Raw genomic sequence first — 17,780 nt, 5'->3', positions numbered from 1 at the left:
TATTGGGGCCCAGAGTAATTATATTTTCTGGGGCCAGCGATGGAAAAGAAAGTAATATGTCTATCTTGTTAAATAATAAATTCAATTTATAAGAATTGCTGTCACTGGATTTCTATCTGTGATCCCTTTCACAACCAATCTCACTCCATCTCTCCATCGCTCCTGCCCTTAACGTAACCCCCTCCTAGGCTGCTGTACCAAGCCATAGATTCAGACAAGGAAGACATGGGCCCTGTTTTCAACAACCGCGTAGATATGTCCATCTTCTTCATTATCTACATCATCCTCATTGCCTTCTTCATGATGAACATCTTCGTGGGCTTTGTCATCGTCACTTTCCAAGAGCAGGGCGAGCAAGAGTACAAGGACTGTGAGCTGGACAAGAACCAGGTACACTGGCATCTGGATAACGTAGCAGTCCATTCCATTGCCTACCAACACAAGGATCCTGGTTCAAATCCCTGTGTTGTTTCCAGCTTGGTTGGGCATCCCTACAGACACAATTGGCCATGTCTGCGGGTGGGAAGTCGGATGTGGGTATGTGTCCTGGTCACTGCAGTAGCGCCTCCTCTGGTTGGTTGGGGTGCCTGTTCAGGGGGGAGGGGGAACTGGTGGGAATAGCGTGATCCTCCCATATGCTACGTCCCCCTGGTGAAACTCATCACTGTCAGGTGAAAAGAAGCGGCTGGCGTCTCCACATGGTATCGAGGGAAGCATGTGGTAGTCTGCAGCCCTCCCCGGATCGGCAGAGGAGGTGGAGCAGTGACCAGGATGGCTCGGAAGAGTGGGGTAATTGGCCAGGAGGAAAAGGGGGTAAAAATCCAAAAAGAAAAAAAAAGAACTGACACCAAATGAGATGACACTTTGAAATATGACCATAGTGCAAATATTCTCACCGTAAACTGTAAAGGATTGATGCTATTTAAGGACTGGTTTTATACTTGTTATAATTTGCTTGAGTTATACCCGAGTTTATTTCCAAACTATCTCTTAATTCATTTATATTTGTTCTATTAACACTACTATCCTCTGTTGTGTCTTTTCCTATAGCGTCAGTGTGTGCAGTATGCTCTGAAGGCTCGACCTCTCAGGTGCTATATTCCCAAGAACCCTTACCAGTATCGGGTCTGGTATATAGTCACCTCTTGTTACTTTGAGTACCTCATGTTCTTCCTAATATTACTCAACACCCTGTGTCTTGGGATCCAGGTACATGTTCATGTGTCAATGTTATGCCATCAGTAACATGCACTTGGTAATTCCACCTATAGCTGTATGAAGGCATCATGAATAACAACAGCACTGTGGAATATATCAAATGAGCATTTATGACATGTTGACTTGACTTTTTGTTTGAAACTCCACCATTTCCTATCAAACAGCACTGTAACCAATCAGACCATGTTACCAAGCTGTCTGACACGCTGAACCTGATCTTCACCGTGCTCTTCACTGTGGAGATGATTCTCAAACTCATGGCTTTCAAAGCTAGGGTAGGCACGCAAGAGACCTATTGTTATTGTTCAAATGCTATTGGATTCTATCCAGCATCCAACCATCTGACAGCCATTTATCTGTCTGTGCAGGGCTACTTTGGAGACCCGTGGAACGTGTTTGACTTCCTCATTGTTGTGGGTAGTGTTGTTGATGTCATCCTGAGTGAGGTTGATGTGAGTAAAAATGGTTAAAAAAAAAAACTCCTTGCCAGACTTCAGGTTTCTGAATGCAGATGTAAATGTATGTGAAATCCCTTGCGTTGTCCACGTGAGACATTCCAAGTCAGTATTAGCGATTCTATTTTAAAATACTGAATGTGGCCTGTTCATCATGGGGCGTCAGCCGTTTCAGGCTAGCAGAATTAGCACCACAGGACGTGGTCAGTACCGCCATTGGCCAAGCCATCCCACACCGCCTGGTGCAACACCAAACACACTGCCAACCCTGCCTCACATACACTGCAATGCTCCATCAACCAAACACCAAGCTCTCCTTATTAGGGCAGTATTATAATAATATGCCACATTATTACCATTTCTCCTATAATTCTCTGTGACAAAATTTTCAGTGACATTTCGATTCTTCTATGTTGACTTGGCATTTTAGTAGAGCACATGAGTCATTTCAAAGATATGAGTGAGCTTTTTTGCAGACATTGAAGGATTTGGTAGCATCACAAATAAATCACTGTTTTGTCTTTTTTTTATCTGCCTCTTGTTAACATCTTTGTCTCTTACTACGCTACAGTCTTCTCATCTTTTTCCTCCACCAACACAGACTCGTTTGACAAATTCAGCCTTCTCCACTGTGAAATTAAGTTTCTTTCTCTTCCGCCCCTCCATCCTTCTCTCCTCCACATATCTAACTCCCCATTTGTCTATCCTCCTCAGGCTGCCCTGGCCTCCAGTGGAGGGCTGTACTGTCTCCATGGCTGTGCTGTAAATATCTGATCTGCACCGCACTGCACCGCTGCATGAGTCTTGCTGTGTGACCACTCCACTGTGCTTGCTGTGCTTTGCTAGTGGGACTTAACTGGACTGAACCTTGTGTAGCTCAGGTTGGGTTACTCAGTGGTGAGACGTAGACAAGATTAATGTCTAATCCAATGCCAGATCTATCCCCAAGACACTTGCGGTAATGTGTTGCAATAGGATTCATCCAGAGATGTACGACAGTTTATGCAAACGTGTCTCTTAACTTGACAACGTGTGACACGAGCGCAGCAATTTTTTTTTTGTGGCTCAATTTACTGGAAAATGTTAATATTGTGACAATAAAACGTATTGTGTATTTTGCATGAGCTACAAATTTCTCCCATTCTCAAATTTTCGTAACCAAGACCTGTCTTTTTGCAAGCTTTACGCGTCTCATCAAAGGTGACAATATGGACTCCTGTATTAACACTATGTTGAAACTGAAAGATATCCCTCGATTATGCTTAACAATTGACTTATACTGTCTTTTACTGGTCTGCTTGTAGTAATAGTGTGCCCTGTATGAAATATAACTTATTTATCCAACATCTTTTCTTCAACTTTCCACAGGACACTAATCCTATGCAAGCCATTGCGGTAAGCCAAATGTTCATCCGTGGTTAAAGCCGAGTCTGTATATTTAATCTGAGTGGTTGCTATGCTTTCTTGTCTTTCTAATGCACTCTATCTATTTGTCTAAAGGACTCAGAAAATGCCAGCGTCTCTATCACATTCTTCCGACTTTTCCGTGTCATGCGTTTGGTAAAACTGCTGAATCGCTCAGAGGGAATCCGTAATCTGCTGTGGACCTTCATCAAGTCTTTCCAGGTCTGTCAACCTGTTATCGTCATCATTATTATCATCATTATTTTGTGCTGCTCATTTCACCTGACAGGTTTCAATGAGCTGATATTATTTCACTTTTTTGTGTTCAACAGGCTCTACCCCATGTTGCCCTGCTCATTGTCATGCTGTTTTTCATCTACGCTGTCATCGGGATGCAGGTACAGTCTGATAGACTAACACTATTAGTCCATGGGCCAGACGATATTTCGGTACACTCAAGGTGGCAAAACTTACTTATAATTTTTGAAAGGATCCATGTCTGTAGATGATATTTTGGTATGATAACCATTCCTGAGTGGCAGCTGTATCACAGTTATCAGCTCATGAAGTTAACCACCCGCTAAACTAAATTGCATTTTAGACGCTGGTGCATATCCTGGTTTAGCCTCATGGTCAGGACATTTTTCAATGTTCTATAATATTGTCTTTGGTATCATTTTAAAGGGGACCTTCTTAGCTTTCATTCAAGCCCTGTTGTGGATATTTCTCACAAATATAGAGGTCACTTGAGCTCTTCAACCCGTCAATAACACACATCTTTCTGCAATGTTCGCCTAAACTATATACTTTCTTTTAGCCCTGTGGCATCTAGGAATATCAGGGACACAAAACACAAAAACTGGAATACTCACAGGACTGTAAAGATTCAGAAAATGTATAATATACCCATACTATTTCATTGTGTGAGGTGATTGTGAGCCTTAAATGAGAACTAGACCAAAGCCAGTTAGGTCACAAACTGGTCTCTATACATTTGTTTAAATACACAATCAAAATACATGATAAAAAGGAATACCATAGTGAGGTAATGAACTATTTTAATATTTTAAACAACATTGACATTTACATATACTTAGTCAATGATACATGTAATCCCATATCATTAGTGGGTATATGTAATGGTAATGGGTAGGGTAATGGCGTATATGTGAATATGGTTACATTATTGTTATCAAGCTCTGGGTAACCAAGTCCAGAATCAACATCCTGTGCATCAATAGACTACTACCACAGTAATACCATCAGAATCATCACACTGTCATTCATCAAACTGCTCGTTTCTCTCATCATCTGACTCCCCAAGTTCAAAGTCTAGTTCTGGACCATCCTGCTGTTTTTGGTTACTGCAGGTCTGTAACCTGCACATGTCTGTGCATGGAAGTCCATTTGACAGGCACATGCAGCTTGGCATTTTGCATGAATGCACACACTTGCATGTTAGCATTTCCAAGACCACATCTGTTGCAGGTGGGGAGCACATCCATTAAATGGCCAGCTTGCCTTCATCGTCTGTCCATCCATACTCAGTAGGGCTTGGCACCACAGGGTTAGCCTGCAGACAGCACTTCCATATTGCTGCCTGATAGTTGGCTCGTTGAACATGCATAAAGAGACAGTCTCTACATGGTGGCAGCTGGCTGGACTCAACCTCTCCCCTTTTGGTGCAGAAGAGCTGGTAACGCAGTTTGTTCACCTCAGCAGTGCTGCTATTAGCAACATACATCCGACAGGTGAACTGCTCAATTTTCTGGAACAGCTCATCACTCACATTCCATGTCTGTCCCAGTTGACTAAAAGTCTCTTGGCAGGAAGTGTGCTTTCTCACTATCTTCAGGGCATTCAGCTTCCCTCGACCAGCGAATGCACTGACAGTGTCGCAGCCTGTGAAGGCATGTAAGCCAATTAGGCTGTCACAGATGCTGTCTCCAAGTGAACTTGCCAGTTTGGTGATGTCGACAAACCGTGTGCGGTTCTGAGTCCCACACTTCTGGTAGATGGGACAGGTGATGTCCTTCTGGAAGCCAAGACAAAGCACCATGACATCAGTGTCCTCAGCTGTGATGATAACTGACTTTGAGCCCGCATTTGCTGCATGCAATGCATGCAGGAGCAGACGGGTGTCAGCTTCTTCATGTGTGGAGTGCAGTTCTGCTGCTTCCTCACACCCATCTTCTGTCAACTTGTAGCAGGTTTCCTCACAGGTCATGTACAACACCTTGCCATGCAGCATAGCTCTGTATCGTGGGAGTTTCCACTCTTCCACCAGAAACTTGATGAGACTGGTCTTGTTGGAGGAACTGCACAGAAATTTTCTCCACTGCTGGACGTGGTGTCCCCCTGCAAGATTCTTGTACTGGAGAGTGATGTCTCCACCCCGGTTCAGTTGTTCAGCATCTTTGATCGAAGTCTGGTGATAGACATCAAAAACAACATCAATCCTCCCACTCTGTGCTCCCTCATGGAGGACCTGGGTCAAGGCTGACTCTGCCACCTGTGCAAAGGTTTTGTTGTTGCCATTCATTTTTTGGACCAGGCTCATCCCATCAATGATGGAAGTAGATGGGATTGGGATGTCTTCTGCAGGAGATACATTCTTTTCAAGCTCTCTGGCAAGTGCAGCCTTGTTTGTTTTTCGTAAGGACCCATCAGCATTTGCCAGTGCCCATGGTAGTGGGCCCAATGGGTAGGCGGGACATCCTTCAGATTCACCTTCCTGCTTTCAGCCACCAGGCTCATGTGACTGAAAAGGTTTCTATCTGCCTTCAGAACCACATCCTGTGCTTTCTTTCCATGAGCTTGTTTTGTGCTGACATTGGAGAATGTTTTCAGACTTTGCTTGGTCATCTTGTCGTGGAATTTCACAGGTGGTGGGTCTGCATCTAACCTTGTTTGCTGGAATGCTTGGTAGGCCTCTTCTCCTTTCTCAAGAGCTCTCAAGAGATCTATGGTCACATCAGGTGGAGCCATGTTGCCAGTGGAGAGGCTAACCAAATCAATCTCATCAGGGGACATAGGATTGAGCCAGTTATTCTCCATAAGGTCCATGAGAGACTGGACATCTGCTTCATCTCTCTTGATCCTTGGACTCTGTAGATCTGGATGAGACCATTTGCACCTGCCTTGACCTGTCAGGTCTCTCAGCTGTCTGAGGTACATGCTTCTATACTCAGCTGTGAGATAATATTTGGTCACAGCTCCTGGCTTCAAGCTGAATCCCTTTGTCCCTCCAGCTGTTAGGGTGTCTTTGTTCGCCGTTTCTTCTATAGCTTGGTCAACAGGGATTCGGCCAAAGGGATTGGTGGAGCCCAGTTGGACTGAGAAGCCTCCTTCCATGAATTCTGTGTACACATCTGGGTGTGTGATGGGCAGCTCAGACATCTGGGCGTAGTAGTAGGGGAGGTAGCGTGCATAATTCATCCTGTCATAAGCAAAGCACCATGGGATCATTGCTCGAATGCTAGCCAAGTGTAGCATCCAGTCTCCCTCTCTGGATGCTCGGATGAGCCCCAACAAGATTTCAACCATGTCCAAATAGGACATCCAGAAGTTCGAGAGGCTGCCGTTTCCACCTCTAAGGAACTCACGGTAGACTTCAAATAGATCCATGATGCGTGTTCAAGAGCTGTTCTCGAGGACCTCCTTCAAAGCATGTAGTGAGACTTCTTTCCCAAGGCTGTCAATGGTCTTCAGTGTCTCATTCAGGTGAACCATGTCATTCCTGTGAGTTTCTTCCAACCAGGACAGGAAACCATTCAAGGTCAGTCGCATGAGAGCCTCATACAGGAGCTTGTGTAGTCGCACTGCCCTGTTGTACTTGCGGCCATCCATAACACCAGCAATTGAGCCTTCTGCAATCATGCCAGACTCAATGCAGAGGTCTTTGAGTCCAGCATCTTGGAAACGCTTTCCTATTATTGCCAGCAGTGTGCAGATGGTGTGGAATACCCCAAGCCTAACGATGATATCATGGAACTTGTCATGGTGTTTCCATGTGATCTCGACAGCCTTCGCATACAGGGCTTGGTCAAAGACACAGACAATCTTCCTCAGGCCTAAGCACTGCATGATGCTCAGTGACTGGTTAAGCGCCTCGTTGACAGTAAACATTTGTGTCGCTGGAGCATTGATGGTAGGCAGATAGCCTATATTGTCGGGGATGACCGTCATCTCTCCTCGAGTCAGGATGTTGAAGCCTGTCCAGCTGCTGACTGACTGTTCTTCTTGTTGTGACATGCGTGCTAGGACCCAAAGAAGGTTTTTCTCTCTGGCAAGCTTAGTATTGGCTGCAGTATCGGCATCTGACTTTTTGCTTTGTGGTGGCCCTACCCGTTGTCCAGCATTGTAAGTTGGTAACATTGGTGGGGGTCCATCAATGCTTCTCTTCTTTGTTTTGGGAACAGTGGGCATGGGTTGGACAGGAAGTGGGTTGACTGGCTTTGCTTGCACAGCAATCCCATTGACTCTGTGAGATGTTCCCTCACCACTGACAGTTTCTTCAAGACGGTCGATATTGTCCCAGGCTAAAGTTGTGAATATGCCAGGATGGATGTTAGCTGGAAGGGCAATGCCACTCCCTGATGATGAGAGTTTCTGGAGACACAGGGCAGTGTTGATCTCTTCCATCTGTGAATAGGACACACTGTGACCAAGTCGGTTGAGGATGTTTATCAACTCTACATTTCCTGTCAACGATTTGACACTGAATGGCAGAACAATGTGCTTGGAAGGCTTGGTATTTCCACATGTCACTGCATATACTATGTCATGGCCAAATGATTGCAGAAGGCACTGCCCTCTCTGGGATGCATGATCAGGATCATTTGAGCCTGTGAGTAGAGAGTACAGGAAGATAATGAGCGACTCTGGAATGGTAGGACATTCTGCTTCTGGTTTGACTTCAGGCGGCCAGGTTTGAGGAACATCTTGACTTTTAATGTCTGCTCTCAATTTGATGGCTGCTTTGGCTATAACATCTTGTGCACTGACACTTTTCAGGGTCTGCAGCTCCCTTTTGAGAGACTGATTTTCTTTGGCAAGTTCCCTCATGGACAAGTTATCGGGATAGAGGAGGAATTTTCCTTTCTCATCAGGGAATATCTGCAAGGCTCCAGCAAACTCACTCTCCAGGTTTCGCCTTATGTGCTTCTTGGTTGATTCCTTGACTTGGGCAATGCCTTGGGAGTTCATTGAAGCTACCAGTCTAGAAGAGAGATCAGTCATTGTCATCACTTGAGGATTGCCAAAAAGCTCCATCCTGATGAAGAGGAACAGCTCATTGTATGCCTTATTCACAGCAGCTTCATACTGGGCTGCAGCATCATCATCTTCATTGCTGGCAACCTCTCCTTTGGAAACCTCTTCTTTGGTGTAAAATCTATAGCATGACCTGTGGTAGTGCCCTTCAGCTGCTACAAGGTCTCTACTCACAATGGCAAGGATTCTGCTGTCCCTTTTCTTTGTGGCTGCACTCCTGATCTTTGCATCAGCTCGCAGTTCTCGACACTGCACCAGTACTTCTCTCGTATTCTGTCTCTTGGAATATTTGCTGTTTTTCTGACAAAATATGCACTCTGCATCATAAGTCCTAGATGTACTTGGAGCATGTCGAGCTACTCTCTTAGATTGTTTCTCTTCAGCAGAGACACAACTTTTCTTTTCTTTTGCAAGGAGGCCATCAAGAATTTGCTTCATAGTGAAGATACTGCGACACTTTCTGTGGTAGTAGATTGCTGGAATCTGTCCCTCAGGAATGTCTTTTGCCAGTTTCAAAACTGGTGCATGATTTCGTATCTGAGCTGCCCTGAGCAGAGTTCTCCATGAGTCGACACTTTGTAGTGAAACCAGCTTATCTGTATCATCAGAACAGTGGATAATGCACTCCACCCGTGGGCGCTTTGGTATTGGGTAAAAACTTGCTTGTTCACCAGTGGCCATATTCAGTCAGTTTTCACCTGCCACATACAAACAAATACATGTAACTTAGGTGTATGAACACTACTAAAACAAAGTTTACTTTGCTTCACCAGCGTCATATTACCATTATTTATCTTACATAGCCACAAATAGATACATTACCTAGTTGCTATGCAACAGCTGTATTTTGTCCACATGAGGCTGCCAAAATCAACACAAGATGAAAGTTCCTCGTAGCCACTTTAACTAATCATATTAACATATACATTAAAAGAACATGCTAACATTATGGGAAATTAGCTTACAATCTTCTCCAGAGTGAGACAAGAAGATAGATACCAGTTTCCTCTATATGTGTTTAGTAGAAAGCTATCTGGCTGCACGTTAGCCTAGCTTAGCACAATGAATGGAAGTACACAGTACTGGTTATACTTGGTTGTTGGCCAACTAAGAACTGTCCCAGAGTTTAAGCTAGGCTAATCAGTACCAGGGGTGTTGAAATGCTATATTTGTAAAAATCTGGGCAAATACACAATCGTGAGAGGCACAGAAACAGGTTTCCTGAAAGAAAAATGAAATAGCTGCTCATTTGGAAAGGTTATCATGTATTATTTTACTTCTGTTAGTGTACCAAATAAAATGGCACCAGTGAAGTTGTGTCACCTTGGGTGATATCGATATCTGGTCTGACCCATGGACTAACTGGCTTTGGTCTAGTTAGTTTCTTAGTAATAATGCCCTTCTAATTTAAGGTTCACAATCACCTCACACAATGAAATAGTATGGGTATATTATACATTTTCTGAATCTTTACAGTCCTGTGAGTATTCCAGTTTTTGTGTTTTGTGTCCCTGATATTCCTAGATGCCACAGGGCTAAAAGAAAGTATATAGTTTAGGCGAACATTGCAGAAAGATGTGTGTTATTGACGGGTTGAAGAGCTCAAGTGACCTCTATATTTGTGAGAAATATCCACAACAGGGCTTGAATGAAAGCTAAGAAGGTCCCCTTTAAAATGATACCAAAGACAATATTATAGAACATTGAAAAATGTCCTGACCATGAGGCTAAACCAGGATATGCACCAGCGTCTAAAATGCAATTTAGTTTAGCGGGTGGTTAACTTCATGAGCTGATAACTGTGATACAGCTGCCACTCAGGAATGGTTATCATACCAAAATATCATCTACAGACATGGATCCTTTCAAAAATTATAAGTAAGTTTTGCCACCTTGAGTGTACCGAAATAGGAAATTTTGGGCTCTGGCCCATCGACTATATCTGCTTGTATGGTGGACTCTTGTTGTCCCTCTAGCATGTGCGCTGATATGCACTATTAAACAGTGTGTGTTGTTTCTTTGCCAGTTTCTGCACCAAAGTTCACCAAATCAAATTCCTGTGCATATTTACTCAACATTTGTGATTAAAAGGATTTTTACTGACAACCCTTTAGATATTTGGAAAGATAGCCTTAGTGGACGGCACCCAAGTCAACCGCAACAACAACTTCCAGACATTCCCTCAGGCAGTTCTTATGCTATTCCGGTAAGTCTGTGAGCCAGGCTGTGTTTAGGTCAAAGGTCAAAATTTGAGCTGAAAGTCCGCGGTGGTGTAGCGGTCTAAGCATCGGCTTTGTGTCGATGCAGTTGCCCACTGAGGACCGGGGTTCGCGCCCCGGTCTCGTCAGATCCGACTATGGCCGGACTCGATGAAGCAGCAATCATTGTCTTCGGGAGGGGGGCGGAGTCGGCTTGTGTTCGTCACGTGAATGCGCCTCTGTGTGTGTCGGAAAAAACAGTGGTTCGGCCTGGAGTCGCCTTGTCACGAAAGTGGGGAGGCGGTCTCCTTCGAGACTGCCGGCCGGAGAGATGCAGTTGGCGAACGCATGCAGTACGAGGGTGGGTGTTTGAATTAAAATTGGGATCAACTGGCCAATAAATTGGGGGGAAAAATCAGAAATAAATTTATATTAAAAAAAAATTGAACTGAGACATTATACATGGTAACAAGTGTGTGTGTGTGTGTGTGTGTGTGTGTGTGTGTGTATGTGTGTGTGTGTGTGTGTGTGTGTGTGTGTGTGTGTGTGTGTGTGTGTGTGTGTGTGTGTTCATATGTCTGCCCAGGTGTGCTACAGGAGAGGCTTGGCAGGAGATCATGCTTGCCTGTATGTATGGGAAGAAGTGTGACCCCAAGTCTGACTTCCTGCCAGGAGAGGAATATACCTGTGGTGCCAACTTTGCTGTCTTCTACTTCTTGAGCTTCTACTGTCTCTGCGCTTTCCTGGTGACTGAGAACTGGAAAATCTTTTCAGTTCCCATTTAGAGCTCAACCATAATTTGCTTTACCTCCTTTTAATATTTCAGTAATATTTTAGTAGTGGAATTTTCTCCACTATTTGTCATATCCTATCATATTGTAATCATTACACTTACTTGGTGAAAACAGTTTTGAGCTGAAAGATTAACAAATAAGCGCTGAACTTATTTCATTTGTTGACCAATGTACCAGTTCCATATAACCTAGACATCTCTTCTCCCTCCTTCTCCAGATTCTAAACTTGTTCGTAGCTGTCATCATGGATAACTTTGACTACCTGACCCGTGATTGGTCTCTCCTGGGTCCACATCACCTGGATGAGTTTAAGAAGATCTGGGCTGAATATGACCCTGATGCCACGTAAGCCCATCCATCACATACTACTACTACATTCGGCTGCTCCCATTAGGGGTCGCCACAGCGGATCATCCGTTTTTCATTTCTTCCTGTCCTCTGCATCTTCCTCTGTCACACTAGCCACCTGCATGTCCTCTCTAACCACATCTATAAACCTCCTCTTTGGCCTTCCTCTTTTCCTCTTCCCTGGCAGCTCCGGGATGGATGGGTTAAGCCCATCCATCACATAGTGATTCATAAATGGAAGCAATCACTTTTCCTCATCTGCTGCTGGAGCTTGACTCTCCTTTTGACCCTTAGGGGAAGAATCAAACATCTAGATGTGGTGACACTGCTACGACGTATCCAGCCACCACTCGGCTTTGGCAAATTCTGTCCTCACCGTGCAGCATGCAAGGTATATTCACAAACAGTTAACATCAGTTAACATCTCATAGCACTGATGGTGTGTTTGATAAGTTTTGGTTGTCTATTCCTCTCTAATGTCTTGCTCTCTGCACTTCCTATGTTTAGCGTTTAATTGGCATGAATATGCCACTCAACAGTGATGGCACTGTCACCTTCAATGCCACCTTGTTCGCTCTGGTCAGAACTGCTCTCAAGATCAAAACTGAAGGTGCAACACGTGATTTTTTGAGCTTGTTTTATACGGTTGAAGATTGCATTTCATATACATGTATTTATTTCAACATGATTTAATACAGTAATGTTTTCATGGCTTGTTCTGACCAGGTAACTTTGAGCAAGCCAATGAGGAGCTGAGAGCCATTATAAAGCAGATCTGGAAACGCACTAGTATGAAACTATTAGACCAAGTCATTCCCCCTATTGGAGGTGAGTCGCTCAGTATTAATCAATCAATCAATCAATCAATCAATCAATCAATCAATCAATCAATCAATCAAGTTGCATATTTTCTAGCTGCAACAGCCACTCAAAGCACTTTACAAACTGAGGTCTATCGGGCACTGGAATGAGATTGGAAGACCATGACAGAGGCAGTGCAGTCACTTGACAGTCAAGTCAAGTCAATTTTATTCGCATAGCCCAATATCACAAATTAGCCTCAAGGGGTCAATGCACGCGATGATATACCAAACAAATATTTTTGATTAGCTGAGAATTTTAAATAAGCGATTTTTTTCTCTTCGATCACTTTCATAATATAAAATCAGTATCACCATGAACAGAATTTGATGGAATTCCCCTTCACAGAATTTAGCTTTTCTCATTTTGTCATTTGCTTTTCTCATCATGTGATTTGCTTTAAGATGATGAGGTGACCGTGGGAAAGTTCTATGCAACTTTCCTGCTCCAGGAACACTTCCGTAAGTTCCTGAAGCGCCAGGAGGAGTACTATGGCTACCGTCCTACTAAGAAGTCCGCCTCAGGCCCCGAAATCCAGGTGAAGAGCCTATATGGAAGAAAAGGAGGGCATTTTGAGTAGGGAGAGGTCCTGGGTACAAACCCCTGTATTGGCATACTGCTATTTTGCTGAACTGCCCAAGACTGAATCACTACTTGCCTCAGCGGGACTGTTTCCTAGCTGATCCTGTGCTGTCATCTCTTTTGAAGGGGAACAAAAATGGATTTCGCTACTTGGGTCAATAAAGTATGATATCATCCCACTACATCAACCACAAGATCTATGATGTAGTTCACTGATACTAGCGATACATTAAACACAATTTTCTCTCAATTGTACCCCTGCATGTAACTCTTTTCTGCTTTTGTTCCCTCCTTTCTCTGGCTGTCGTACATCAGACTGTGCTTCACTTTATCCTTTTCCCTCTTTTTCAAGTCTGTATGAATGTTTTGATATAGGGTCCTGACTCCTTTTCCCATTCCACCATGGTTATCTAGGCTGGCCTGAGGAGTCTTGATGAGGAGGCGGCTCCAGAGCTACACAGAGCCATCTCAGGAGATCTTCACAATGAGGAGGAGATTGACAGAGCTATGGAAGAGGCTGGAGAAGAGGGCATCTACAGGGTGAGATACGCATACTACAGGCTAGGAGAGATAGAAAATACACATGCATACTGTACACATGCACATACCCTGCAGAGTGTGGGCTGTCTGAATTCTTCTCTCATTTGTGTGTGTAAATGTTTACAGCAATGTTTATACTTACATGTGTATGTGTGTTTTCCTGCCATGGTATTGTGCAGCGGTCCCATGGTCTGTTTGGGAATCAGATGGACTCCTTCTCCTCTGAGCCCACCAGCACCCAGCTCCCTCACATGACCAGCCATAGGCCGCTTCAGTTTTCTGAGAGCCAACCCGAGTCTCCCCCAGACTCCGCTACCTTCATGCCAACCACTGAATTCTTCCCCACCTCCACTCTGAGGAACAACATCAACAACAATGCTCTTGCAGAGTGGGTAACAACCATTCTCCTATTGACAGACAAGACCAGCTCAGTTGGTTAACAAATTACAGAGAAGGAAAATAGGGTTCGGTGCTTGGTCCCCTTCGCTTCATCCTTTACATGCTGCCACTTGAACAGATCCTCCACTGCCATGGTCTCCGCTTTCACTTTTATGCTAATTACACCCAGCTTTACCTCTCCTACAAAACCATCACTGCTGCCACCCACTCCACCTGCCTCACAGACATTAAAACATGGATGCAAAATAACTTTTTAAAACTCAAAGGCGATGAATGCAAAATCTTAATCACTGGCCCAGACTCCCTAAACTGCACCCCCCAGGATTTTTCCTTTAATACCAATGCCTACATTGTTACCCACCGAAGTTCATAACCTTCGATCCCACCCTCTCATTCCTGCCCCATGCCAATCAGACCACTAAAACAGTCTTCTTCCACCTCTGCAATATTGCGCGCCTCTGACCCACACTGTCACCTACTGCAGCAGAAACACTCATCCATGCGTTCATAACATCCAGGCTTGATTACTGCAACAGCATCCTTTACACAACACACACACACACACACACACACACACACACACACACACACACACACACACACACACACACACACACACACACACACACACACACACACACACACACACACACACACAGTCCTTTACACAGTCCTCAATAAACTTCAGTATGTACAAAACTCAGCCACCTGTCTGCACACCAGCTCCTGCTCAGGAGCTCACATCACCCCTGTCCTCCAAGACCTCCCCTGGCTCCCAAAATCCTACTCATAACCTACAAGGCTCTCAAAAACCTGGTTCCCCCTTACTTCTCTGACCTCCTCCACTAGCACACCCCATCCCATTGCCTCATGTCCACTAATGCCAACCTCCTGCAAGTCAGCAGGACCAAGCGCCAGACCTGGGAGTGACAGGGTCTTTTCAGTTGCCCCCCTCTCTGTGGAACACTCTTCCAAACTACATCAAAGCTGCCCCGAGTCTGTCTGCATTCACAAAGGTCCTCAAAACTAACCTCTTCAGACTAGCCTTTCCCAGCTAACCCCCATACCCTCCCTGTCTTTTTATTGCCTATCATATTACCATTTCTTATCTTAATTAAGTTTTCTTTTTCTTGTCTATTTTTGGCTCTGATGTAAAGTGCCTTTGAGTATTTAGAAAAGCACTAGATAAGTCTGATATATTATTATTTCTACCAAGAAATAAGATAGAAATACGATTATTTCAAGTGGTCTTTTTATAAGATAACTTGACCTGCTCTGTGCCTTTGCTTGTTACAGGTTTTCATCTGAGAGAGAAGGGAGCCCCCAGGGGTTCTATAATCCCAGTGAGGATGCAGAACCTGGTAGGTCCACAGGTTTTATTGACAGGCCAGACATTCAGAAATAAAATTCTCATTGGTCTTTCTGGATCCTTAAAAGCGTCTGATTTCTTTTGTCCACCCTCATTTAGAGAACAGACCCATTTCAAACTTTATAGTGAGAACAGACATCTCAAAGGTAATGGATTATAAAACTCAGACTCATCCAGTGTATAGTCTCTGTGATGGAGCATGAATGGCTTTAATGGGTATGTCTTTTGTTCAGTTCCCCTATGACCCTAACCATGGTGACAGACAGTCTCAGTGTTCTCATGCTGTTGCAGGGGGCCTGCCTGCTGCTGACCAGCTCATCCAGGAGGTGAGTGAGAGAGGAAATGTAATCACCCATCTCCATATTCACAATGTGATCACCACTTCTATTAGCGGGGCAGTGTCCTGGGACACTGGTTCTATGACCTACGTTGTTTTACATAGTGAGTGCAACTTAAACATGACCCGTTTCCAGTCTGTTCTAAATGTCAGACAGGAAATTGCTGTGTAAATCCTAGTCATATTCTAGGTATAAAATCACAGGTAGTTGTTTTAATGTTAATACTCAAAGTCAATGCACAGTATGACTTCCTAAAATACATCTATCTATCTATCTATCTATCTATCTATCCACACACACGTAGACACACAGAGGAAAGGTTAATTCACGCTATACTTCTTTCCTCTAGGCTTTAATAGAAGGTGGTCTGGCTTCCTTGGCCAAAGACCCTCATTTTGTCTCAGTGACCAAGAGGGAGATGTCAAAGGCCATGCACATCCCCATGGCTGAGATGGAGGGCATGGCCCAGGGCATCCTCAGCGGCCGCTCAGGATCTGTCAGCTCCGTCAAGAAGAGACGCCCCATCCCTCTCCCTCCTTCTGTTTCTACCATGGCCACAGAGAAAGAATGCCAGGCAGACCCTGCTGTGAGAAGAAAGAGACGTCCCATCCCGCTACCTCCTTCTGCCCCTGTAGGATCTGGACAGGAGCGAACTGAAGCAGACACTGAAGTTTAGAGAGTCTGTACGTTGAATTTCTAAAGGTATAATGTGATGTTACCCTCGACAAGGCAGTGCAAGTGCATTCTCCTCACCTTACCTTACCAAACTTGTTGCCCATGCAACAAATACGACTGACTTGACTGGCCCAAGGCCGAACTAGCAAGCTGGCTCAAGTTTAAGTCTAAGATGTTAACTGTGGTTGAAAATCATGCAACCCTAACCAGGGAGAAACACTATATCTGATAATCCATTCATCTTCTCAGTTATCAGATTTGTTGCAACAAATAAAAGACTATCTCAGAGCACACAGGTTGACAAACTTCTTTTTTGTATTGTTTGTTGAGGTAATCCATTCCAGTGAGTGGCTAAACAACCATGTGTTCTGCTGTGTGTCTTACTGAAAGGCTGACTGATGGAGGTGGGACGATGACAAAAGTTAGAGTGAACAGAGAGTCAGCAGTCATCATTCTGATGCTGCAGTTCAGTTATGAGAATGTGAAAGGACTCCGATTTTGAGGAGCCTGTGATTGAGTTTCTTTGCATCCAGGCTCACGAAAGCGCATCGAAACTTTTCAATTGTTTGAAAAGAGCTCTGGTGTTGAAGTCATATTGGAGAATAGGTGAAAGATTTTCTTTTTTGTTTTGGTCCGATGATGCCCTCTGACCCATTGTTTAAAATAATGAGGGCTTACTAGTTCTTCATTTGTCTTATTAATGTGAGACTCCTCCTGCTCGCCACTGCTCTTGTATGCAGCTGGTGTCAGCACATTTTAAAGGGGAAACAATTTCATTCACACAAAGGACATGACTGTACTTTATAGTTTATAACAGTCCTTATGTCGGTGATTTATCATAGATGTACTAAAAAGCATATGTCTAAATTATATGGCATACTTTATTCAAGTAATGAACATGGATAGAATTTGCTAGTCAGGCTACACGTGGTTTTATATGTGTGCTTTATTTATGTGAAATGCAATTTACATTGGGGGGGGGGGGTCAATTAAGTTTTATCCATGAGTAAATCTTTGGCATACCTGGAGTATGGTGGATTTAACTCTAAAAGCCACTGATATTTATTCAGAACTGCATGAACATAATTTGATGCAATACTGCACTTTTCGTGTTTTATTTTTGCACCTCAAAGTGGAATCACTCTAACAGGTCTTAAGAAGTTATTTTTTATTACTTTCATTCTCCTCTTGGCCTGGGCGTTTCTCTTATATGTGCTATTTTGGAGGTTCTGAAGTTTTGGAGGTAGTTTGTGGGTGGACAATATAGCTGAACCTTCTGTGGTACATCTTCACTCTTGAATTTATGCCATTATGTTTGATGTCAA

General features: G+C 43.9%; 1 protein-coding gene across 1 annotated transcript in view; it reads left to right on the top strand.

Moving 5' to 3' along the window:
• Positions 1-16,738, top strand: part of LOC130133409 (dihydropyridine-sensitive L-type skeletal muscle calcium channel subunit alpha-1-like) — a 34,924-nt gene extending 18,186 nt beyond the window's left edge. The window contains exons 25-45 of the mRNA XM_056302006.1: positions 189-390; positions 1,051-1,209; positions 1,383-1,493; positions 1,587-1,670; positions 2,388-2,435; positions 3,042-3,068; positions 3,174-3,299; positions 3,410-3,475; positions 10,466-10,557; positions 11,136-11,295; positions 11,561-11,688; positions 11,986-12,082; positions 12,199-12,301; positions 12,418-12,519; positions 12,957-13,090; positions 13,549-13,674; positions 13,854-14,062; positions 15,370-15,434; positions 15,542-15,588; positions 15,676-15,768; positions 16,130-16,738. Of these exons, the coding sequence (XP_056157981.1) occupies positions 189-390; positions 1,051-1,209; positions 1,383-1,493; positions 1,587-1,670; positions 2,388-2,435; positions 3,042-3,068; positions 3,174-3,299; positions 3,410-3,475; positions 10,466-10,557; positions 11,136-11,295; positions 11,561-11,688; positions 11,986-12,082; positions 12,199-12,301; positions 12,418-12,519; positions 12,957-13,090; positions 13,549-13,674; positions 13,854-14,062; positions 15,370-15,434; positions 15,542-15,588; positions 15,676-15,768; positions 16,130-16,456 (2,506 nt within the window). The 3' untranslated portion in view covers positions 16,457-16,738. The remainder of the gene's footprint in view (positions 1-188; positions 391-1,050; positions 1,210-1,382; positions 1,494-1,586; positions 1,671-2,387; positions 2,436-3,041; positions 3,069-3,173; positions 3,300-3,409; positions 3,476-10,465; positions 10,558-11,135; positions 11,296-11,560; positions 11,689-11,985; positions 12,083-12,198; positions 12,302-12,417; positions 12,520-12,956; positions 13,091-13,548; positions 13,675-13,853; positions 14,063-15,369; positions 15,435-15,541; positions 15,589-15,675; positions 15,769-16,129) is intronic.
• The last annotated feature ends 1,042 nt before the right edge of the window (positions 16,739-17,780 follow it).

This window comes from Lampris incognitus, chromosome 2 (genome assembly GCF_029633865.1).
Source record: "Lampris incognitus isolate fLamInc1 chromosome 2, fLamInc1.hap2, whole genome shotgun sequence".
Taxonomy (NCBI): domain Eukaryota; kingdom Metazoa; phylum Chordata; class Actinopteri; order Lampriformes; family Lampridae; genus Lampris; species Lampris incognitus.
The sequence above is the reverse complement of the archived record's forward strand: the minus strand, read 5'-3'. Positions and strand labels throughout refer to the sequence as shown.